The 25084-nt window shown below is 39.2% G+C and overlaps 4 protein-coding genes, 1 non-coding gene and 2 pseudogenes across 7 annotated transcripts; 1 reads left to right on the forward strand and 6 right to left on the reverse strand.

Moving 5' to 3' along the window:
- Positions 1-59: 59 nt before the first annotated feature.
- LOC148784919 (large ribosomal subunit protein bL34c-like) lies at positions 60-2009 on the forward strand (annotated as a pseudogene).
- A 601-nt stretch (positions 2010-2610) lies between these two features.
- LOC148784920 (senescence-specific cysteine protease SAG39 pseudogene) lies at positions 2611-3681 on the reverse strand (annotated as a pseudogene).
- An 898-nt stretch (positions 3682-4579) lies between these two features.
- Positions 4580-9530, reverse strand: LOC105175626 (RNA-binding (RRM/RBD/RNP motifs) family protein). Of its 2 annotated transcripts, none has more exons than XM_011098127.3 (2): positions 8194-9530; positions 4580-5151 (listed from the first exon to the last, which is right to left on the reverse strand). In XM_011098127.3, the coding sequence occupies exon 1, from the start codon at positions 9431-9433 to the stop codon at positions 8195-8197; it is 1239 nt and encodes a 412-aa protein (XP_011096429.1). In that variant the 5' UTR covers positions 9434-9530; the 3' UTR covers positions 4580-5151; position 8194. The 2 variants fall into 2 exon arrangements, with proteins under 2 accessions (XP_011096429.1, XP_011096428.1); XM_011098126.3 differs by lacking the exon at positions 4580-5151 and adding an exon at positions 6717-7064.
- A 1051-nt stretch (positions 9531-10581) lies between these two features.
- Positions 10582-13694, reverse strand: LOC105175627 (uncharacterized). The gene is made up of 2 exons (XM_011098128.3): positions 13000-13694; positions 10582-11617 (listed from the first exon to the last, which is right to left on the reverse strand). The coding sequence occupies exons 1-2, from the start codon at positions 13467-13469 to the stop codon at positions 10771-10773; spliced, it is 1317 nt and encodes a 438-aa protein (XP_011096430.1). The 5' UTR covers positions 13470-13694; the 3' UTR covers positions 10582-10770.
- Positions 13695-15846: 2152 nt separating this feature from the next.
- TRNAG-GCC (transfer RNA glycine (anticodon GCC)) lies at positions 15847-15917 on the reverse strand. The gene has a single exon. It is a non-coding gene; the product is annotated as a tRNA-Gly (tRNA).
- A 136-nt stretch (positions 15918-16053) lies between these two features.
- APG7 (ThiF family protein) lies at positions 16054-21874 on the reverse strand. Its single transcript, XM_011098129.3, has 14 exons — positions 21377-21874; positions 19562-19779; positions 19190-19381; positions 19047-19101; positions 18870-18964; positions 18504-18693; positions 18297-18405; positions 18072-18216; positions 17840-17998; positions 17548-17736; positions 17202-17402; positions 17003-17118; positions 16711-16867; positions 16054-16313 (listed from the first exon to the last, which is right to left on the reverse strand). Exons 1-14 carry the CDS (start codon positions 21510-21512, stop codon positions 16140-16142), a joined length of 2136 nt encoding a protein of 711 aa, XP_011096431.2. The 5' UTR covers positions 21513-21874; the 3' UTR covers positions 16054-16139.
- A 354-nt stretch (positions 21875-22228) lies between these two features.
- LOC105175629 (transcription factor bHLH30-like) lies at positions 22229-24378 on the reverse strand. 2 transcript variants are annotated; one of them, XM_088876579.1, is made up of 4 exons: positions 24242-24378; positions 23965-24155; positions 23569-23787; positions 22229-23006 (listed from the first exon to the last, which is right to left on the reverse strand). In XM_088876579.1, the coding sequence occupies exons 3-4, from the start codon at positions 23773-23775 to the stop codon at positions 22542-22544; spliced, it is 672 nt and encodes a 223-aa protein (XP_088732705.1). In that variant the 5' UTR covers positions 23776-23787; positions 23965-24155; positions 24242-24378; the 3' UTR covers positions 22229-22541. The 2 variants fall into 2 exon arrangements, with proteins under 2 accessions (XP_088732705.1, XP_011096433.2); XM_011098131.3 differs by having other exon boundaries at positions 23569-24155.
- Between the last annotated feature and the right edge of the window lie 706 nt (positions 24379-25084).

Below are 25084 nucleotides of genomic sequence, written 5' to 3' on the forward strand. Positions count from 1 at the left end.
ACCGGCAAATGGAGGACACGCTTTCTGCTGTTATCCAAGGCTGCCATCCTCACATGAAGACAGGCCAATCTAAAATATCTATCTGCATATATATATGTGTGTGTGTTTTTCTAGGCTAAAATATAAATTGTTAAATTTATATACTAGGTTAGTTTTTCGTGAATTGTAATAAAGGTATTTCTGTTTGGAGTTGCGGCTCTAGATATTCTGTGGATCAAATTAAAGTTGAAAGCATGTTGTAAGAGTAGTGGTGTTTGGATTGGCATATAGTGGGGAGTCAACTTAATGTTGTGGAGGTGAAGGGGTGGGGCCAATATAAAGTAAGCCGCCGGAGGAAGCAAGCGGGTGTTGATGTCATATCCATAATGGGGTATGAAGGATAGCAACAGCACTCGAGTGTGGTGGGAGGAGGACCACTGGCCACTGCGTGTTTGTGATGATAGGAATTACGCCTAATATCCTCCATTATAATGCGACACCAACCTTCATTGTCACAACAACAAGTTTCTCTTATATGATGACAAATGAACTTGTAATCATCGATCATATCATTGCAAGAAAAATTAAATTTTCTGTCCATCAGACCCTCATTAGTTTACTTTTATTTATATATCTTGTGACCTTACACTCGTCACGTCTTTAACAGAACGCCAATAGAGATCTTACCGTAATAGAAACGACGAATACAGCAAGAAAACCTCAACCCAGTTTCGGGAGTGAGTGGGTTTAACTCCTCAATGAAGAATCCCCCTGGTACGATTAGGCCCATCAGCTTTCCATAAATTTCGAATATTATTATACGGCCCGGTGCGGACGATGGATTGAAAAGCGGCCCATACCCAAATTTTGTATTGGAACGTCCATGTTATGTATCAAGAATCAAATATAATTTTACAATCTCCTGATGGGTTTTATGTTTTACAATCAGCCCCTTATTTTCGTTCTTGGAAATTCTTGGACAAAATAAGGGAACTCTTGAAACTTTGCCCTGTGCACAGAACAAGATAAAGAGTAGGAGAAAAACCCCGAAATACATTCAAGAGGATCACCAAAGAGAGGGATGGAGGAGAGGCAAGAAAATGCTGGCTGCTTATCAGTGGGAACAGTTGTACGTTACAGAAGCTGTATTTCTAATACCCCGTCAACATCGCTTTCGCTTCTGACTGGTTCAAGAACAAGAACCGCTGTTTCCCTGAACGTCAAACCGGAGGCCCCAATTTCTTCCGGGATGCTTCTCCACTGTGCCTTTACTTCTTCTCTATCTTTCTCTTCAGGCTCTATGGATCTTCTCAGATTTCTTGATTTTGGCTTCTGGGAATGATGCCGTTATTTACAAGCTTAAGCGAAAGATTGAAAAATCATTTTTCTTTCTTTCTTTCAGGGTGACTTGGGTTTCCCGGTGCGTGCAATATTGTTAAAACTTGTAGAATTTAGAACATGATTTTAGCCACTGCAAAGAATGTTGATATGGTTCATTCATTCATTTGTAAATTTAATTTCATCTCTATTGATTATTCAATGATCATCAATGAGCTTTGGACTTGAATTCAAGCATTGGGATGCAAGCTGATAAAAGGCGTCGCCTGGTGGTGAGGGCAGCAAAATATGCTCTGTCAAACAAGGAGGAACAGATCAAGGAAGCCACTTGCTCGGGCACATGGATTCCGCAAGCGGATGAGTACCACCAGAGGAAGGGCAGTTATTAAGCGTCGACTCGCCAAGGGACGATGGATCCTGTGCACAAAATCTAACCCCAGCAGTGGCAAACGTGCTTAATCCTGCAGTGTTTTGACTCTTGGTATCGGTGGTAACACGACAAACTAATGATGAATCCCAGTGTACTCGTTTTGAGTTTTGCTTGGTCATTTTGTTTAGGTTATATATTCTCGATTCTGTTCTAGTTATCTATCGGCCTTTTCATTTTTATATGTGAATGATTTTTCAAAGAGAGAACACCTGTGAATTGTTTAGTAATAGGTATGTGTATTTATATGCTTTTTCAGTTCTAAGGTTTGTGAGAGTTAATTTAATCTCTTATATCCTGGCTGCAAGGTACCTATGATAATTTACGGAGTGTCTATGCAGTGGGATATGTAACCTGAGCTGCATATCCCTCTGCAGTCTTACATACCCTGCCTGTCCCTATTTTTGGCCCCAAGAATTCTTCAACCAAAACTTGGTGCCATCTTCACTTGTACCATACCCTACAGCTGTAACAGCATGTCTGCGGTCGTTCCCATGTTCTGTATCTGAAAACATCTGTATTTATTGCAGCACTGACTCATTTGGCATCTCTTTTCCTTGGCAGGTAGAATGTGCATGTGATTCTTTGATCATCACAGCACACAAGATCAATCCTTAATGAGAATCCTAGCACCAAAATACATACTAGAAGATATTCCCTCTTGAGTATTGCAGAGTATAGATATTAATTAAATAACAGCACAACGGGAAAAGAAGACTTTATGCCGTCATTTCAGAGATCACCAGATTAATCTTTCATACTTCAAACCCACATTTTATAGTTTTTATTCGATGTAGGTTTTCCTCTCTTGTTGGCCTGCTAAAATTTGAAGGACAATGCTCAGATGCAATTTTGAAAATGTCTTCATTACTCCATATGCATGATTTTCAATCTATGATCTTGAACTTGGCTATCTCCATGATATCCAGGTAGGAATTCATTTTCACCAGCTGTCATTTGTGTCTATATACATCAGATCAGCACGCAACTATTTACAAAAGCAAAATGAACAGCACACGAGTATACGGCTATAGACATCATAGAAACCCTTGAGGAATTCAGAATGTGGAAAGAAACGGCCTCCAGCAGCTCATGGCGATTCCATAGAGCCCTTCTTTGGCGTCAACATCTTCTCTGTATTCTGATATATCCTTCCTCACCCCAGCCACTGCCCCAGGATTTCTTCACCAGCCAAAACTTTGTACCATCATCAGTTTTCCCACAACCAACAGCAGTAACACCATGGTCCAGTTCAGTCCCACAATCTCCCTTGAAAACACCACCCATGTAAAACTGGAACGCCACTCCACTGGCATCTGTAGCCAGGGATACTGGTTGGTTTGCCACAATGCAAACTCATCATCAGCCCAAATTTGCTGCGCTTGAGGCTTCCAAGCTGTTACAGGTACCATCAGCACCCTGCTACGGGTAGTTGGACTGGGTGGTGAGGTCGTTGTGGATTATGAATTCTGAAAGCATCATCCATTAGTCATCCGTTGCATCTCTTTTTCTTCAGACAATGAGATCGGTTTGCCTGTTGTAGGTTGATCCCTTCCATTGCTGTAACTGCTGAAAAAGGCCAGCAACATCCTGTCTGTTTTTTTAACAAGGCTATTATACATGTGATTTCATACTGTTGAGTGTTTGTTCTAGAATTTATTATTTTTGTTTGCTTACTTGCCCCTGATCCTTAACTCCTGTAACAGCTCCTTTCTTTATCCAGTTGATGATTGCAGGCACCACTGTCACACGTTCATATCTAGAAGTTGCTTGAGGTGATTTCTTGTGGGATGACATCTCATACCAATTACAAGAGGTACGGATTCTTCATTTGTAAGATCAGCAAACTGGTGGAGGCCCAGCTTGTACGGCCTGCTACCGTCACTGTTGAAAGACTTGATAAACTCAACATTTTCTTTAAATATCTTGAATGGCATTGCATTCTCTGTGAAGTCTTTGTATAATCAATCCACTGCCAATGCCTCCTGGCTGCGTCTGGAATTGTACGACCATCCCAAAGACAAAACGGTATTCGTCTTTGTATACCTGCCCATGTTGATCAATCCACTGCCTCCTGCCTCCTGCCTCCTGCCTCCACCGTGGTGCTAATCTCTGACATGGACAGCGGTATTTGTTGTCCGTAGACACTGCTTGATTGGCACTTTTTGTTAATTTTGATGTCGCAATGTGCATTCTGACCAGCTTGTTTCTGAGTCTGCCTCCAAATAACAATTACGTGATAACCTGTGCCTTGGACAGAGGGAGCTCACCGGTATCATATTATTACCAAAAGATGTTTGGAACTTATACAGACTAATCCAATAATTACCACAAAAACGAAAAGGAGGATCGGGGGACACGCTACGAGATTCTTCTCCTGTTATCGAAGGAGTTAGTTTTTTGTCAGTTTCGCCTTAGAAATTGTTTCCATTCACCACAGGCCGATGATGAACAATTAACTAGAACACTTGATTTTAGTAAAAAATAAGGCTGATTTAGAAATATTTGTGCTCTTGTACAGGAGATTACACCAAAATCTCTATTATTATCGCAGAAACCATTTCATAAGTTTTACAAAGTAGTAAGCAGGATAATATCATACACCAAACCAAGATCCAAACTTGGAACATACGTGCGCCATAACATGAGTCAGTGTTGCTAATCATTTATTTTCCTAGGAAGAAAAAATGAAAATTAATTTTGAAGATATTAATTCTTCTCGAATATTAGCATATGTAACTTCTGCCTGAGAGAGCTGAAAGTTGAATAAAAGACGAGGCCCCTACAGACTTTAGCCTCAACAACCACTACCCCCGTTACATAAACCGTACGGGATACGTCAAACAATTGGTATATCATTTTATCAATCAATTTCCTGGTAATTGTTAATACAATAAACACCCTCCAATAGGGGCTGTACACAATGGCCTTCATATACCAACAATTTAAGAGACTACGCCCACACATTAGGTTATCAATAACCTGATGAACCAAGATAATGCAATGCCACTTTGCTGGAATGTTGAGCTCAGTGTTTGGTGGCTGGACATACTCCATTGCTCCCAACTATATCAGCCACCAAGAAACAGAACATCACCGCATCTTTCTATATTTTTGGCCCCTCTTTCAAACCCAAAAAGCTTCTGAACGCTTACCAAATCCACATCCAAATGATGCATTTGCTCAATCAATATTTCACTGTGGCGTTTCCACTGCACAGGCAAGAGCCAAGGGACGAAGAAGTTCACCCACAGAAAATAATCTCAACTTGAGGCAGGTAGGCTGACAACAATAGACTCACTTAAACCCCCAACCATATGCCACACTGCAGGTCCCAGGCCTAGGCTTCAATTCAGCTACATTTCATAGGGACATCTCCTCAAAACTTAAATAACTCACATTGTCCCCTGAATTAACAAGTCAAGAATGGATTCTATAACATATGAAAGATATTAAGCAATGTTATTCTGCACCTCAGTGGCGAAAAAATAGTTTAATAACCAAGATTGCTAGAATTAAGCAACACAAAGATTGCTACAACACCTCAACAATTCTCATGCTCAGTAAAATCTGGACAGATGAAAACAGATCATCCACATTCCACTTAACAGCACATGAAACAATTTCATGACTTTAAACCCAAACTTGACAGGTAATAAAACAAACCTAAATCACCATGATACATCATAATAACAGGAATAAATGAGTTTCCAGAAACAATCTTAATGCGTGAGACTCAGCTCCAATACAAGGCCACCAACCAACATAGTCAATCATTCATATCACATGTCACTCGCAAATAACAGGATAACTATAATTGATCATAACATGAAATGTCAGAGCATATCAAAGCTCAACTTCATGCTTTTATCTAAGGTAGAGAAGTCAACCAAGATTTGGCATCTCAAAGGCACCTGATGAAAGGAATACTGAATAATGCTCCAAAATGAGTAAAATCAGAGCCATCAGGCTAGAGCTCACTTCATTTTCACATACTCAGCCTCAGTGCCACCAGACTAGAGTCAACAATGTCGCGCAACAAGTTCTTAGTTTTCTTTCACTTCCTTGGCCACTAGACCAAATTAGAAGACTAAGTGAGTGCTTAGAGGCTCTTTATCATACTGGGTTTTATGCATTTTCCTTGGCCACATTGTCAACAAGATCCCATTCAAGTGGGAATTTAAAAGGGGCTTCATGATCATTCTGAGATGTGGTTAGGCTACTATATACGAACATGTCAGACTAGGAGCTAAGAGAAGTTGCTTAATAGTTTTATTTATTGCTAAGTGTTGATGAATGGAACACATTCACAACAAAGGAAGCCATTTCAACAGGCATTCACGCGATTGATCACAATAAAATACCGGACATGTTATTAAGTATGATACTTGAGTTCCATCACGCCAAATCTTTACATAAAGAAGCAAGTGCCAAGTTTAAAATAGCCAGAATCAGCAGTTAGAAGGATGCCCAGAGCAAAACAGGTCCCATCGGAAGAAATGTAACTTAATCACAATTACAACCTAATTATCTGTGGTAAATTTCCAAGTTCATAAAAGGCCATTTTATTTAAAAAAGAAATGGTTGTTAATGATGGGTGAAGAGCGGCCAAGGATGCAGATTATAAAAAACAAAAAAACAAAGAAAAGAAACAAAAAGAAAATTATGCTTGGGGGAAGAACACAATGTGCTCCATTCCCCTGATTGAGTAGCACCATGATTCTTTGCCTACTTTTTAAAGCTGGATACATAGTTTGCTGAAGTACTAAAGAACAATGCCATAAGTGAATCGTGAATCAGATGAAAAGAATGGAAAAAGCTTACGTTATCCCGACACCTAACAAAAGGAAATGTTTTTGAAAAGAGAAAAATAAGACTGTGCCAATGCCCCAGGAGATTTTTGGGTGCCAAAACCAATGAAATGGCAAAGCTTCCACATATACCACAGTGCGCCGCAGATAATGCATATATATGAAAAACATAAAGACAAAATAAGTAACTAAAGGTAAAATGAAGTAGCTCTTTACAATATTCTAGAAATAAAAATGGCAAGTAAACTGAAGCTTGTCATATAAAACGCAAAATCAGATCTAGAGCACTTCAGAGCTACTTATCACATAATACACCAATGTCTCAAGTAACAACTTTGAGCTCATTCTAGCACAAATATAGCTCATAATCCACAACTTATGGGTGCAGATAGAGTAGAGCAGCCAAAGATCTACAGCAGTCCATTTATCAACCAAAGATTTCATAGTCGGCAATCACATAATCACCACAACCATTTAAAACATTTGCGCCCAAGAAGCTGTCAAAACACCTGAACACATAAACATGCAAAACTCAATCCATTATTCAAAATTCAAACTCAAAAAACAAGTGATATGCTGAAATCATGAACTAAAACTGTAACCCTACTTTTTAATGAAGCATTGAAAAACTCAAGCTGGCCCTTTTTTAATTCCTAATTCATGAAATGCATTGCGGCATAACAACAAAGCGAACATAGTCCCTCAAGTTTTTTCATCATGTGTCTTGATCACGACTTTTATGTTTGCCAGGTGTTTAAATAGATGGTGTCGTAAGCAAGAAGAAAATAAAATAAAGGGATTAGCAAGACAAATAACAGAAGATTAGGAAAAATGTTGTAAGAGAGATCATAGTTGTTAAAGGCCCATGGCGCAGAGGTACTCTGGAGCCACGGCACAGGCGCTTTCCTTTTTGAAGCACGGGTCATATTTGCATAAATAATTTATATTTTTAATCCATTTGTAGTTTTATCAAATCAGCATGTTCAAGATTAGGCTTCAATATTTTAGCCAAAAGATTCAAGAAAAAAGCAAATTTGTTAACTTTCAGCTTTTTTCCTTATTTACAGAAGGCCCAGCCTTTTAAGGCTTGGCAGGGCGCGCCTTGCACACTAGAAAAAAGCACCCTGGGCCTGCACCAGGTGAAAGCCCAGAGCCAGTTCTTTGAAACGGCGATAGGCTCTCGCTTTTCGTACCATGCGCCTGAAGCACGCCATAGCATGCCATTTATAACTATGAGAGAGACAAAGAAAACATTAAATCAAAGGAGCACCATACGTTCTAAAAGCTCGCCAACAAAAAACTAAAGAAAAATCACAAATCAACTTGTTAATTATGCACGAAGGGGAAGTCCGCAACTGTACAACTAAAGACCGGTAGTGTTTTGTTTTTAGTAGCTAGCAAAACGTGTATTTATTCTTCACTCGCTTCAACCATAAATGTGCAATTTTCTAGACTTGCAGCTTGCAAGTGTCTAAATCTTCCTGGTCAGTGTTCTATCCGGTAGCTTCAAACAACTAGATGATGCAACTGGTATGACGTCTGCAAGTATATTTTTAAATTACCTTTATAAGATATACTTAAGTTAGCCAAAGCCTTTTTGTTGCCCATGAAACACGATGCAGTTATGGTCATAATTACCTCAGTATGGCGGCATACCCTGGTAAGTTGGAAGCCTGGGCCCTGGACCAGCTCCGGGATGGTTCTGCTGGGATGGGTATGTAGCCTGAAGCCCATAGTTCCCACCATCAGGATAACCCCCTGAGCTCTGCATGCCAATGCTGGTAGGAGGAATTCTATAGCCTCCAGCACTGCCCAATCCTCCACCAAATTCCCCAGGTCCAGTCCCACCTACACCATCATACATGGATGCACCCCCTCCATATCCACCACCATAACCTTGACCGCCTGGTCCTCCTGGTCCACCCATTGCAGTATTGTAGCCTGAATTTTGATGCATCATTCCCGTCCGCTGCGGTGGCTGAGGCATATTCGGCCCTGGCCCATACCCCATATAACCTCCCATTCCATAATTCGGCGCCTGCATTCCCATGGGCCCAGAATTTGGCATCCCAGGAACCATGCCTCCTGGGGGGCCAACATTTGGCTTCTGTTTCTTGTTATCTGCGGCCAACTTACACACCACCTGATGCCCATCTATAGTTTTCATGGGATCAACCAACGACGCCTTTGCACCTTCCTCTGTCTTGTAAACAAAAAATGCAAAACCCTTGGCCTTCCCAGTCTGCTTGTCAAATCCTAGTGGCCCTTCCTCAATCTCACCGTACATGGAAAAGTGAGCCAACAACCTCTCGGAGGAAATCTCAAATGGAATATTACCAACGTAAATCTTCCTTAACGCCACGTCAGTAGAGTGGGAATTACCTGAATTTCCAGCGGCTGCGAGTTGAGTCACTGTTATACGTCCATCAATCTTCTTGTTCGGCTCTTTGAGGGCTAAGATAGCGGCATCAATATGCTTAAACGTTACAAATCCATAACCCTTAGATTTTCCAGAGTTCTTATCAGTAATTACGATGGTGTTGGCTTCATCGAGCTCCCCATACGCAGCGAACACTTGGCGAAGTTTCTCGGTGGTGGTTTCCCAGCCGAGGCCGCGAACGAAGAGCTTGCGCTGGACAGGATCGGCGTCAGCGACGGTACGCACCGCCTCCAAGACATCGGGGTGACGGAGGACAGCCGCACGTAGGATAGGAAGGAGCTGCTCCTTTGTGAAGGGTTCGAGGATCTTCTCTGCGTCTTCGGGAGATAAGATGCCGATCGGCGGCGGTGCGCCGGCCGCTGCAGTGTTGTTGATGTCGCTGGTCAAGGGGTATGCTCTGCCGTACTCGTCGGCCTTGCGCTTCTTGGTAAGATCCATGGATGAGAATAGAATTTTGTCGAGAAAACCCTAGGAGAGAGAGATGAGCGGAAAGTAACGGTGGTGTTTGATTCCCGAAAAACCCTACTGGTAAAAAAGATTAATTTATAGTGTCCTTTTGCCAAACGCTGCGTTTTGTGAAAACATTTTTGGTGCTTACCGCCTCGAGGAACATCCCAATATACGACGCAGTATGGTCTGTGCCTGCACCTGCATCTGTATGGCGTATTTGGGTCTCTCCATTGGGCTACATTAATTCATAAGCCACCCATATTTAATTGGGCTACATTGGTCTGGGCCTGAACTGACGGATTTTAATTCGGATCACATTGGGTTATATTTGACATGGGATATTTATCACAATCAATAGCAAGAGGACTTTGAGAAATGCCTTCTCCAGGGGTACATCTAAAGTCTTACCAGAATCTTAGAGATCTAAAGCATACCCATTGGAGTAGGGGAACCAATGAAGGTTGTTCATATTTTTTGGAACAACAATACTATTCAAAATATTTAATTTTTACACATTTATTAATACATCTCATCTGATATAAAACATTTGCAATTAGCAAAAACTGTTGCATATATGTTTCAATTCCAATTTCATTTTAAATTTTATTATTTTTTTATTACAAAAGATGGGAAAGCAGGGGTGGAAGGGAGAATTGTGCCGACATCATGAGTGTCTTTATAGTTGACTAATTGCCGTCTATTTCATTCAAAATTTAACTAAATGGGAATCAACACACAGTTCAGAACGCAAATTTAACTAACCAAACAATTTAACAAAAATTGTAACACACATTTTCATACAGATTCTCTATATTGTATATTTAGTGAAACTTTGGTTGTCTCAAAGTAGAATTTCTTTGTCCACAAAACAATTGGAAGAGGAACTGAGTTACTTGGTCCATAAATCTTTCAGTATCTGATTGCATTTGCAACGGAATCAGATTCCACACGTCCTAATTGAATGGATCTGCATCAATTTTAACTCTACACTGTTCCTGTCTCTGGATTTCTCTGTTTTTGTGTTTCAATTTAATTCTTGTTTGAGGGGTGAGGATAGTTTGAATGCTATCCTCTGCTGGCTCTTCCATGAATTGTGAATGGATCCCATGATTTCGAAGAAAAACAGAATCAAGAAATGAACAAATCCCATGATTTACATTCAAAATCAACAAACGTTTGGTTGCACAAGAAGTGCAAGGTAACAGGAGGCTGAATTCTTTCCTTTGTTAAAGATGCTACCTTATTCCTCCATATACATATATTTACCATTTTCCAAAGAAAAATGAAAAAAAAAATTGCATCCTGTACTGGACCATTGCCAATCTCTAGTAAGGCAAGCTCTTAGAACTGGAACTAATCACCAAAGCTTTAAGCTTTGAAGAATCCTCAGCTCCGTTGGCTCGACGAGTAATCGTTTCCATGTTCTTGTATAAGCTCTGCTTCACAATTTTCTTCATCAATTTCTTCCCTTCATCAACATCCCTCTGACTGAGGGGTGAAACACTCAGTATCCTCCCCACCTGCGGCCCCGAATGAGCCCCCACTCTCATTTGCCTTTCGTCCTTAAACCATTGTAGTATCTTCAGAGCTCTTTTCTGAGCCAATGGACTGCCCAGTAATGCTACTTCAAGAAGAACTTGAACGATTCCAGCCTTTGCCATTTTCTGCCTTTGCAAGGAGCTCTGATGAGCCAAAATCATCAAAACGTAAGCCGATAGTTCTTGGCATTTGGGCTTCTCTTCCCACGTCATGATCTCTATCAAGCACTCGGGCACCGTAGCATTATGCTCAAGCCCCTTCCTTCCCGGTAACGTTACAACTAAGTTTCCTAAGGTTGCTAAGGCTTTTTCTGATAATTCTTTCTCTGAGGACAGCTTAATTAAATTGTCGACAACCCCTGTTGCGATCAAACTTCCAGCATTATCTAGAACTGAAGACAGATTGTGCAAGGTGCTTAAACATAATTCTTTGGTCTCAATACTTGAACAGGACTCAAGAATGGAGAGTACCAGGGGAATAATTCTTGCTGAGGTGAGGGAGAATTTGCTGTTGGCCAGGGCTGATATAGACAAGAGGAGCCGCGCAAATTCTTGCTTTGATGTTTCCTCCAAGACGGTGACGTTCTGGGGTAATCTTGACAAGATTCCTGCCTCCACCATGAGAGCCTTATTCCTGAAACAAGAGCAAGAATGCCATTATTGAAAGAAACAAGGATTTAAGGAACAAAGTGCCATTATTTGTCATTTCTTTACAACCTGCTTTAATTAAACAAACATACAAGGGGCAACAGGTGGGTCGGGTAACTTGGTCAAAGCATATACCCTTATGTGGGACTTCCGCGATTTTATATTTGGTGGCCCTAAAGACCCCATTGCACAAAACAAAGACATTATTATGCAAGGTATAAGTCAACAAGATTCTCCACACTAAGTCTGCCTCTGAAAGTGATGGTCAGCGGATCGAGTTTTATATTGTTTGACGGAGAACCCATATTCAAATAAGCACAGTAAATTAGAGCTACCATTTCTTCATATGTCAAATTAGAACAACATGCCTGCTGAATTAGAATTTTGCAGCCTGAAATTCTTGCAGGCACTGTGGAGTGGATTGCATTAACGTAAGGCACCTTATCTACGTCGTCATTTTGGCTCCCTTGGCCCCTTCCAACAACCCACCAACCAAAACACAAGATGGTTTGAATTCTCAGGTTTGATAAATGATTATGAAAGTCCAACTTTGAATTACTGGAGAAACGATGGCAACATGCAACAAGTCCTAATCCCATATTATATAGCTACTTGCTAAAGTAAGCAAGTTATGTTAGATCAACGAACCATCACTTTCCTCAACGCGCGAGCTACAACATAGTACCTGTCAAAGTTTCAACTACGACTTCCGTTCCGTGCTTCACAAACCATAAAAAAGCATAAAGCCATAAACCAAGAAATTTAATTTTCCATGTGAGAGCCACTCAAAGCAAAAGGCAAAGCTCAAGATTTTGATGGCTGTGAATGAAAATCAATGCATGTGGAGGCACCTAACTTCAATTAATGAATGCTGAATAATTTGGCATGTTATTAACACAGTCCTTAAAGTTTCCCTCGTCGATGATAAACCATGAACCGGAATCCTGAACGGACATGCACCGATTGAGGGATTGAAGATTTGGGGTTGGGTGCACATATCAAGACCTTCCCAGCACCCCCAACCCCCAGTCCCCCACAAGTCAATAATGGCCAGTGGGCCTGCACTCATGCATTGCGGTTGATTCTTTCTCAGCAGTTCCAACAAACAAAAAAATAATCAACCAATGAAGTAGGTGATGTCTTTGTTTTGATCCCCGCCCCAGACTTTTCAGTTTTCTTCCACTAGTAAGAGAAATTTATTTTGAAATTGACTTCTTACTGAAAAATTGATGACACTTTACGCAAACTATTCAACTTGTGATCAACTCTAATCTGATTAATCAAGACAAAACAGCTTTTTCTTTAACTTTGTTTTACTCAAACCTAAAGTTAAAAATCAAAAACGAGATTAAGTAAAAATTAACTCACGTGAAAGAGCCATTAGCGAGCTCAATCAACGCCCCAACAGCCAGTCTTTGACGCGCCACCACCTCCGAGCCAACCATGGCAACCAGCGGCGGGATAACACCGAGCTCAGCCATGGTTTTCCGCCGCTTCAAGTCTTCTTCCGCCAGCCTCTTTATCTCTTTCGCCGCCGCTTCTTTCTCCTCCCAGCTCCCGAAATGAAGCATCTTCACAGACTTTCGCAAGGCAACCACCCAACCATCATTAACATAATCATCACGACCCTTTAAATTTCCTCCTGTGCCCACTTCAATCCTGGCTTCTTTACATGCATCCATATCCATATCTATAGGTTTCTCCGCCTGCTGTGGCGGTTCGCACTGTTTCTCGGCCGCCTTTAAACGGGGGAGCCGTTTCATGCGACTAAAGAGCCTTAGGAAAAAGAAACAATTAGTAAAAGAGTCTGACCCTTTTGGTGGTTCTTGAACTGACATATTTCAAGAATTCTGAATCAGCTCTTGGGGCCTAACTTTTTTTAAATTAGTCTAATTGTCTGACTTTTGGTTGAGAGGAAAAGCGTGCAAGAATCAGACAAAAAGAGAAGGAGACTTTGTGAGAAAATACAAAGAGAGCAGATAGCACATGCAGCCCAAGAAACCTGTCTGCTTCATGGGATTGAAAGAAAAATTTCTGGTACATTACATCAACTGAAGCAAAATTTTTGTACAATAAGATTTATTATATGGGAATATACGAAAGTAGAATTCCCATAAATGCCCATGTGGTTTCTGGGATTTTACTTAGCTGGCTTTTGGGGACACTGAAATTAGTGAGATATGACCTAATCATTGATGTAATTTTGTGAAGAGTCAAATTAAGGGTAAGGATGAATGGCATCGGAAATGGAGGGATGAGGGAAGGGAACCTAATCTTTTGGACTTGCCTGTGACATCTAAAATATTAAACTACTACTGCCATACACCTAATAGATCCAGTAGGAGAAATTTCTTGATTTCACAAAATATACATATATCTTGATTAGGTAGTTCTTTATTATTTATTATTCTTGATGCTAAATAAAAAATAGCATCATTGAAATAAGAATATGAGATTTTCAATAAATAAAGATTAAAGAGGAAGTCAGATCAGTGGAAATACCCACTAGATTTTTATTCTTTTGCAATCTTTTAATTTTGATCATTAATTACAATAAAGATGTATTAATGATAATGCGAAAAGATGAAAATATCCTCCATAAAGGTAAAATGTACCTTTATAGGGTAATAATGTTTATGTTTTTTTATCGAATTTGGTTACACTTGGACCAATTTGACCCGATTATGGACTCGAAACTGAAACTGTCAATCATCAGCCATCTTATAAATACCCCTTAATTATTATAGGCTTTGGTATAGACATCGATTGGGAACGAATTTAACAATCTCTTCATCCTTCAGATCATAACACTTTTTGTATTAAACTACCCTGTGAATCAGCCCAACCTCAATTGGATCAAATTACTATAATTAATTAAAAGTATTCGGTGTTTATAAACCAAGAGAATATGGAAAAGAACATGGTTAATGGGATTAATATGTAAAACATTTCACTTTAATTTACAGCTTCAACTGGTTTTGCAGAAATAATGTTGTACAATATATGCTTCGTGACATACAGAAGATTTACAATCTCACAAATTAAGTTTTATACAAATCTGTCAGTTTTAATGCAAATTGAAAGTCATTAATTGTTTGTGGGAATCAGGTTTGAACTCGTGAGGCTCCACGTTCCTCAAAAATCGGTGACAGTACATGCAGCTTAATGTGGGGAGAAGTGAGCAAGAAATCTGGAAAACGATGCTCCCGTGTAGTTATGAGGACAAATAACTGGAAATGTACAGCCCAGAGTTTCGTCCTTACAGCTAATCACCCTGGAATCCAGTTCCTGAAAATTTAAGACGAGATGAGTTTCATTAATCAGAGCCATAAATTTCTGGTAAGGAATTGCGTACCACTCGTGCGCTCTCGTTAGTGGTGTGGTGCCTAAATATATAAATAGATTTGCTGAACCCGAACATGTCCAGCAGCTATGAGGTGTGGGAGTGTGGCACAAGGGGTCCCCCACTACCCTCCAATTTTGAACGTATGGGATTAGAGGAGCAGGCTGCAAAATTAGCATAAAACACGTGAGATTAAGAAACACAGGGTGGTGTTTTAGGTTGTTGTGGAGGTTCCACTATTGGGACTTAGGGAGGATATGAGATGCACTAGCAAAAGGGGGAATTGAATTGACATTGTGGAACCTGACAAATGTGGATATATGTATGGTCCATTTGAGTGGTGACGGTGGATGAATATTTATTTATTATTGTAGGTTGCGTATATGGGCGGAGATGAGCATGTGTCTGTCTTGTAGCCTATCTAGGTGCTTCAACATATGGAGAAGAAGGCAGTTTGAGCTCATTCTTGGAAACTTCTCCGGCGGGCTTGGTGAGACTGGAAAAGGGCTAAAACGGGGGTGGTGTTAGATATGGATTTGGTCTGCCAAAATTGACCCATTTTGGAAACTTTTTAGATCATGTTCATGTATCCCTCACTATTTCTCCAATACTTTTTTTTTTTTATGAGAAAAATGCGATTGTAATATTATAAATGAGTAAATTAATTCCTAACAATTTATCTTTTTGTATTTTTTAAATACAATAATTTATTTAGAAAGTAACAATAATTTCAAAAAACATAGAAAGTAAATTACTATTTTATTTTTATACAAAATAATTTGTTCATTAGCGTAAATTGTCATTCACCCTTTTGTTTTATATATCTATATCCAAAGGTAGTAATTGGTTAAAGCGCAAAAAGGTTAAGAAAATGCACCAGCCGGGAATCGAACCCGGGTCTGTACCGTGGCAGGGTACTATTCTACCACTAGACCACTGGTGCTCGATTGACCTAATAATGACATATATAAAAGATGAAGTGCCGCCCAACCAGGTAACTTCACCAAGGACTCTACACACCGGAAAATAAATCTATGACACTGGCATTTGGATGAGCGATGAAAAGATGGATTTGCCACTTACGCAACTTTTCCTTTTATTCGCATACAATACTAAAAAAAAACCGCAATAAACTGAATGTTACATCAAATTATAAAAAAAAATGCTAAATTTCAACACACTCCTCGTCCTCATCACCACCCTCGTAATCCCAGTCAAGTTCAAAAGACCCTGCGGATTTCATCAGTTCGGTTAGGCCAGTTAGATCCTCCAGATAAGTAGGATGGTTAATGGCTTGAAGGATGAAATCCAACCCCCTCTTCCGATATTCCGAGACCACCTGAACAAGGAGGGGTTGACAGAAATTTTCAATGGAAATATATTTGATGATTAAAAGGCATAGCATACTTCGAACAATACCAGCAAAACAATGTCATTATCTAACGGCATTCATGCTTGCTAACAGGCTCACTCACGCAGAAAAAGGAAAAAACGACAACCATGCACACTAATAAAAAAGTAAATAAATTAATTAATTATAGGAACCCAGAAAAAAAAAAAAAAAAGGAACGAACCACAAAGAAGTAATAGGATGAGCACATAGAAGGGGTAGAAGATTGAATGGCAACAAGCCAACAACCAAATGACAATCATATCATAACCAAATAAAAGGCCAAAAACTAATGACATAAAAGATTTGGCAAAAGATTCCACCACTAAGCGTGCATGTATCTTACAGTGGAGCTACAGGCTGTGCAACTAGTCGAGGCATGGCCTACGAGGGTCATCTGAGAAAACTGAGAGAGGGAGCCTCGAATTTGATGGGGTAGAACACCAAGTGGTTGCTCACAGCCAGAATCAGTTGAGCTAGAAAATTCAGCTTTGGCCAATATCCTGTACAGGCCACATAGAAAAACCATATGTGAGCATATAAAGGAGCCCAAGAATTCAATCACATATGGCAGCTAAATCTCACATCTTTTTCATCCACACTTAGTTTCATTGAATAGATTTCATAAAGAAACTTACCCAGAAGGATGGTGCAGAATACCTACAAGAAGTTCAACTGCAAGAGATGATGCAATAGGAGCAAGCCCTGGACGTGTAACAGTACATTGCTGGTCTAACGTACGATTGGAGGTTGACTGTGGAAATAACAGAATAATTAATGTTGTCATTATGGAATGGCACAAATAATAAACCCAACAGTTGCTTTGAAGACATTTACATCAATAGGAGCAACAACATCGTTGCAAAAGTAACAACCCAATCTCTGAATCCTAATGTTTTCCATGAGAGAGAGACTTCCAACTGCTGCAGATAAATCATTCAGATCTGCATCTTTTACTTCATCAGAAGAGCTCAGTGGACCAGCTCCATGGCGCATAACTACAAAGCTATCAAACCCTAGCCCAGCAGTAATCGTGATCTGTGATTAAAGCACACAAAATTCAACAGTCAGCAATGAAGGAGAACTTCTCTGTCCAAAAATGGATTTTAAAATCAAATGATACCAATTTCAAGAAAAATAGTAACAGCAAAATCAGTCACAATGGGGGAAATTAAAGATCAACCTTGTTGGCATTTGCACAAAGAAGACTTGGGAGCCATCTACTTTCACGTGTATCAGTTAGCAAAAATACTGCATCATGAGAATCAATCAGATCATGCAAGTGTTGGCAGTCCTCAAGCACACTATTCTCTTCTTGACTTGGTACAGGATGCCCAGGCATTGGGATAGCCATTACCACAGACTCTGCTTCCTGAGACAGAACACAACAAAAGGGGAAAAGAACATAGAAGAAGATTTACTTAGGTGAAGACATCAATTCTTGAACATAATAAAAGAAAGATAATACTACCCACCACCGCTGGAAATATCCGCGCTAGACTTTTTACTGCTGCTTTAGCCTTAAATTCACCACCATTTAGGCAATCATCCAAGGTATACAGGGACTGGCGAAGTGGATTAGACATGGACACTTTGCCACTATCAACAAGTGTGATCTTCCGAACGCCCCATGCCTGCAAAAGAACAAAATTGTTTTAACAGAGGTCGGCAAATATTAAACTATATCCAGCATTTCCAGACACATACCATAAGCATGCGGGCGACCTGGCATCCGAGTGTACCAGCTCCAAGAAGAAGACATTTTGCAGATGACAAGACATTGAGATTTAGGGAAGGCAGTTGACGCCATCTCATTAGCTTTAAGTTCAAGTCAGCAGCTGCAATTGCTAACCTGTCAATTGAAGTGCAATTTCGTGATCAGAATATCCTAATGTGGTTATGAGTCATTCACTGATAGTTTATGTGCCATACCTAGTTGGATCCATTGTCTTGGCAAGGCTGATACACCTTGAAGTTTTTCTTCCTTTGCTATTATGTTGCCAACCAACAACATTTGGCATGTTCTGATGATTTCTCAATTCTAAATAAATACATGCATACAAGATTGTGTCAAGAGTGCAACTTCAGATACAAGAATAGAAAAGTCTGAAAGCAGTTGCATAATTCTAATAGATTTACCTTGCATATTTGGTATTGATGCTTCACCCACCAAGGATAATTCCAGGTCGGCAAAACCATGATTCTCACGATAGCAAAAAAAATGAATCTTCTGAAGACTCCATTTTCTGCAAATAAACCAGAAGAAGTTTCGAAGTGGCCAGCCAGGATTATTTGGAAGATGACAAGGATCATAAAATCCAAACAGGACCTGCAAGGAGTATGATATATGGTTTACTTATTTAGTGTTAATTCATTCCCGCCAGCTGAACCTAATCGGTAAAGTAGGGGGATTATCTATCTTCCAGTAAATACATGGGTGTGCCTGTGCAGCTGTGCATGCATAGCTTAGCAGATAATGCATTTCCTTTAATATATGTGACAGACCTTATGACCGTCACGTTGGCAAGCTTCAAAGTCAGCAAGATGCCTAATAGTCACAGCTGAATTTGAAGAAATAGACACCAGGAAGAATGGAACATCTGCAAGAAACTTGACCGTCTAGGCTGTTAACAGCAATGAAATTAAACAAAGGTAAGCCACAAATGTACAAAATATCTTTACCTGTTGTTGAGCACATGTTACGCCATTCATTACAAGCCGTTCTCACAGATTCTGCCTATAATCAGAACAGTACATTCAAAATAAAACTTAACATATCAAAGAGATATCTAAAATGCTGTCAAAATAGTTAACAATTAGAGCACCTCTTCCACACTAAACCATTGAGCAGCTGGTTTCAGATGAACCACAGTTGCTGGAGGGTCAAGAACCAAAGCAGGGAAAGCAAACCAGTAGTGAAAGCTCCATTTTTTCAAGTCAGCAAAAGAAATAACAAGAAATCGTAAAAGAACACTACTGTCCTCCTCAACTTTGCCTGAGTTAATGTCCTCCCAGATCTGACAATTAACAAAAATGCAAAATGAGAATATATTTATATTCAAGGTGATATTTTAACATTTTAAATTAGTACACCTCTCAGATATGGAATAAAGTTCTCTTAACAAATAAACAAAATTGTTTCTTTCCAGTAATAAATAATTTAGGAGACAAGAAGAACTCATGAATTAAGAGAGTACCTTTTCTGCTACTGCCCTGATGAGGCTCTGTTTGTCAAGAGCCTGGAATCCCTCCAATGTGTTTGTATTGTAGAGAATGCCGGGGACAGGACATCTATTTCTGTTACCACGACTTATTGCTGGCATAAATGATGGTTCACTAGATTCAGGTGGTAAAGATTCAGCAAGAAGAGTTAAGTGATTTGACACCTGATTATGTGAGCAAGGTGCATAAAAGCCTGCATGAAATACAAAAAAGAACCAATCCCAATGAAAAGGCCGAATAAATTGGATTCGGAAGTAATACTACTGCCAGACTTCCTAATATAAGACCCGATCCCAGAAAGACTAAAAGAAAATCATGTATTGGTCCAGGTAAATCCATTTGATTTTATAGAAAAAATAAATCGAAATATTTCATGCCTTTGTTGACCTAACCAGGAAAGAAGTTATCCTGAAAAATAGGATAATTCTTAATTGAATGAAATTTGATCAGAAGCAAAAGTTCCTGCATGCTTAGAATAACCAACAGGTATTATCAAATTCCACAATGCTATGCTAGAGTTAATGCTGTATCACCAACTCTCTACCCGTCCTCCCCATTCAATTTTCTCTAGTTTCAGATTTAGTTAGAAAAAGAAAGAAGACACCACCAACATTAAAAACACTTCTTATGATGCAAATATGAGACTGTCATCAATGTCATCCTTAGGATGCCATTCAGAGGTTCTGAATGAAACAATACAATCCTTTTAAGATACTCTGTGACCTAAAAGAAACAAATAGACAGAGAGAATCGAGTTGAATCTGAGGCCATAGAATCTCAGTACAACATCCTCAACTCTGAAAATTTTCCTATATTCATCTTTTGTTTCTTTAATCTGTCCACAATTTCTAAATGCACATTAATAACCTATGATCTGGTTAGTATTGCTATTACTACCACAATAGTATCAAAAGAAAACTTAATTCCCCTGCTGCCTGGTTCAAGGCTCCCATATTCAACCTTTTTAATTTCACCTTTTTCTCTTTGGATGAATAGTCAATCTGTTTGACTCCTTAGGTCGGTCAGCATCAGCAAACATAGATGTAAACAAGGAGATGATAGAGAATACTTTGCCAGCAACTCTAACATTTGTTGCACTTCCAAACCAAAACGCAAATTTTAGAAGAGGACCGTTCAATCGAGAGGAAGAATCTGGACCGTGCAATCGAGGGCACACCTAAAATCGGGGGCAAAATGGAATCCCTAAAGGAAGACGACGTCGTTCAAGGGAAGTTAGGGCTCAATCGAATGAGGAAAGGAATTGGGCTCCCTCTGATTGATCAACCTCAAATGAGCCAACAAGGGGACACGTGTACGGCTGAGGGGGAGCGTGGATAGTGTCGCAATGGAATTGCCGTTTTGGGAAGTCCTTGGTGATGAAGATGATCCCACCAACACTAGTGGAGGAAGGACAGCCGACATCTTTTTCTGAAGCAATTTTAATGTTATTTCAGCCTTATTTCTTTTTTCTTTTTGTCTGTAATTCCATGTAAAGGCAAGGAAGGATGTTGAAGGGATTATTATGAATTTGAATTTAGTCTTTTCTTTCCTCATCTCTTTGTATCTTCTCTTTTTCCCATCCCCCTTCTCTGTTACTTCAAAAACATCTACAATTTCTCTTCTGTTCATAACAACATTCCACACAACAGAAGTTAAAAAGGAGACAATTCAGGAAGGGTTCTAGAAGTTTGAAGTCTAACCAACCTAATAATAATTATTAGAGCCAGAGCAACTAGAAACATTATATGACTGAACATTGTGACTAAACCTACGTGCAAGCAAAAACATACCCGTGATAGGAATAGGAGACTCATCAATCCCCAGTTTGTTAAGCTTCAACGATGATAACCTGTGCCAAAAACCCTCATCCACTGAACTTTGAAAGGGTGCAAATTGAAGAATCGACTCTTTCTCTTGATCCACCATACTAAATAATACAAAATCCTCTACTTCTCCTTCGCTTAATGTGTTGATCGACCCAATATGATAAGTCACAGTTTCAGAAAGAACAAATAGGTTAAACTTAAATTAACAAAAAACTCAGACTGAAACTCCGGTAAAAAACCGCTCTCAACGCCTACTATGACGATTCCGCAAAAATTCAACACAAAAGATAATTTGATTCCCAAAAGTATAGTTGCACAATAATGAGCAGTAAAAAAATTAGGGCACAAAGTTTTGATTGGGTTTTGGGGAAACGGCCAGCGTTCAATTGCCGAACGTCGACGTTTGAGTAGACATCAGACATAAGTTTAATAATTCCTTGGAATATCCGATTTCTTGATAAGCCCAACTGGTTTTCATAAAACGAATTATTCCTAGGGATTTAAATAATTTCCCGTAGACAATCAATTAGTAGACCGACCTTTTAAACTAATTGGGTGCTAAATCATTTGATATTGGGATCATATACTTTTAATTCTCTTATTCTTTATACTAAAAAAAAATCATCTTATTACACAAATTATAAATAAGCATATGTCATATCATAATTAATGCAAGTAAAAAATGATGATCGTGTTTGGTTGGAGTATAAAATAATATAGTAAAATTGTAATTTTTTTAAATGTGCTTTTCCATTTCAATAATAATTACTTGGAATAATTAGCTAAGACTTTTTCCATTAATATTTCAATAACTGTATCAATATGTATATTATCATCACAAATCTCTTTTCTTTTTGTATACAATGGAAATGGGATCGGGACAACCTGCTGCATTGGAAACTAATACTTCGTTTTGGTCGAGTAAGTGATGTCAATTTAATCGATTGATGATTGACATATCATCACAAATCTAATATTTAGAAAAAAGTAACACTAAAATACCATTATTATGTCTATTATCAATCCATACTCCTCCAGCGATTCTCCACTGTCACCATAAGTATACATTACTTTAGACCAACTTGTTCGACAAAATGCCACTGTGAGTACTCTCGAAACGAGGACATCATCAAGAATCGACATAAGAAACCCGACGTCTTTTCTGAGGGAAAAATATTTCCCCCCCGTATTCGGCTGATGCAGAGACCTTATCAAGAATGTTGCTTAAAGCCGCAGAAATTGAACTAAAATGCAATTCCTCTGCTGCAGTACTGCCACAGTTCCCTTCTCCACTGGCAGTAATTAAGAATACAATCTTGACTCGACCTCCCAAGGTAGAGATCTCACACTTCAACGGTTGCCAAGGAAGATCATTTATAGCTTGTTTTACATTAGACAAGAGATCCGGCGTGTAGTCACAGCAAAGCGAAGCCCTTAGCAACACTGACCCATCGTCTGCTTTATCCTCAAGTTTCTCAACTTGTACTTCGTTGGTGTCCGTTGGGACGTGCAAGCCTTCACTGGCCCGTCTTGCAGTTTTCTTCAATTGCTTCACTTCACTTATGACTTCAGCAAGTAATGTAGCTTTATCCATCTGAAACCAACAATCACCAGAATGGTGAAACATAAACCTAATGGTGGTTGTAATCATTCATGTACAAAACACAAATTCGAGTTGTTACGACAGCAAACCAATGGTTATAGTATCTGAAAGTGACCCATGGAGAAAAAAAGGATGTATGCATATAATTCATCGCTCGTCAGCCGGTTGGTAGGTATCCTACCATTCAAACATACTGCATCAAGTAACACAATTATCAGCTTTGACTTTCGAAAATTAAATAATTCTCAGATATTCAGAAGAAGATAATGCCCAGCTATAATTACATATTTTTAGTCATCAACACACATTATGTTGACATTTTGACAATATAATAACCTTTTACTTGAGAGCTCTAGAATATTTTTTAGCATGGCAAGAAACTTGATGAGCCCAGCACTAGAAACCAGACCAACACACCAGTAAGAGAGAGAAACCAAGAAATGAGGTCTCGGAAACTAATTGGACATCAGAAATCCAACAACTACAGGAATCTCTTATTTCTACTGAATTATGTAATCGATTATTACTACAAGGGAAGAACATATTTATTAACCTTTCCACTGATCGGCGCCAGAAGACCTCGGAGTGTGACCAAATGTGCATTTATCCTCTCTCTCCGCCTCCTCTCTGCCTCACTATGGCTCTTCAAAGCAGCCATAGTCTTTGACTCTGAAACCGCAATTTTCTTTCCCATTCTCTCTGAGGCTTTCACTAACTCACTTTTCTCATCGTCCAACACCAATGTCTGCTTAACAGACATAGGCCCGTACCCCTGATTTTCGGAAATCCCACTTAAGTTCCCAGACAAGTACTTGTCAGAATACATAATCAAAAATTCTCCAACCCAGGCTGATACACGATGTGTACTAACGTAAATCAGAAACCAGCACAGCATGCCAATGAATATATGACTTCAAGATATAATTAACTTTGTTATCTTAATACGTACCACGAATACCACAAAGCACGTGAACTAAATCGAATGCTTTGCGTGTTTGTACCCTTCAAACTATATATTTCAAGAAACAAGAACGAGAAGTCTTGGCGACCATCAAGAGGAGTTTGTGCCTGTGCTAAACTATAACAAAATCTAAAATCTCAAACACCTGTAACTGCAAGCGCATGTGCATAATTGTGTGCCTGAATTATAAATATTGTGTTAGAGTTTGTGCTGCGGCGTGGAGTTGGAAACTGAAAAGCAGTGAAGAATCGAATAAGTAACGTACCTAATGGATGCGGCATGGGCCTCCAAACTCTTAACAAGCCTGATTCTGGAAACTAGTACCTAATTAATGGATGTGTCATGTGTGCAGCAGCAGCATGGAAACTACTATTTGTTGATTCATTTTTCTTTTTTGTTTTCTTCCATTTCTGGACATTATTATTGATAGTCAAATGGAATCTTTGTGCCCACAAACTACCCATATTGATATGTCAGAACCCAAAGTACGTACGTACGGCAATAAGCGCACCAATCAAACTTGGCCCCGCTAAATAAGTACTTTAGGTTAGGGGGCTGACTGCCACTGACAGCTGACCCAACTGTTATAGACTACAATTTTCAGCCTTGTTAGGTAAATTCATGAACTTGCTTTTGAAAAACACCGGCAGGCAAGCAGGCAGGTGGATGAGCAGCAGCATGCATGACGAGGAGGTTGTCAATTGTGGGCCGGCCGGCCGGCAGACTTGATTGTAATGTGATGATTCTTCTCTATTTAATTTCTTGGGTCATGACCTGCAATACTCTAATTTCATGCTTATTGTTTTTTAAATATATATGAATGATTGTGTTTTATTTTAATCTATTATGTCTTACTGATACTCTCTATATTTATTTGAAATTATGTCTACAAAATGACACTTAAATTTGTTGACTAAATATGAAGTCCAAGCGGTTAGTTACAAGGAAAAATGTAATCTTTTGTTTTACTCCCTTATGACATTATAAATGTGTAAATTACCTCCCATATAAAAAAATTAACAATTTGCTATTTATTTTCATAGGGAGTAATTTGTTATTTACAATATCATAGGGATAAAATGCATTAAACCCATTGGTTACGTTTTTG

The sequence above is a fragment of the Sesamum indicum genome, linkage group LG12 (assembly GCF_026168435.1).
Source record: "Sesamum indicum cultivar Baizhima isolate 11 linkage group LG12, ASM2616843v1, whole genome shotgun sequence".
NCBI classification, from domain to species: domain Eukaryota; kingdom Viridiplantae; phylum Streptophyta; class Magnoliopsida; order Lamiales; family Pedaliaceae; genus Sesamum; species Sesamum indicum.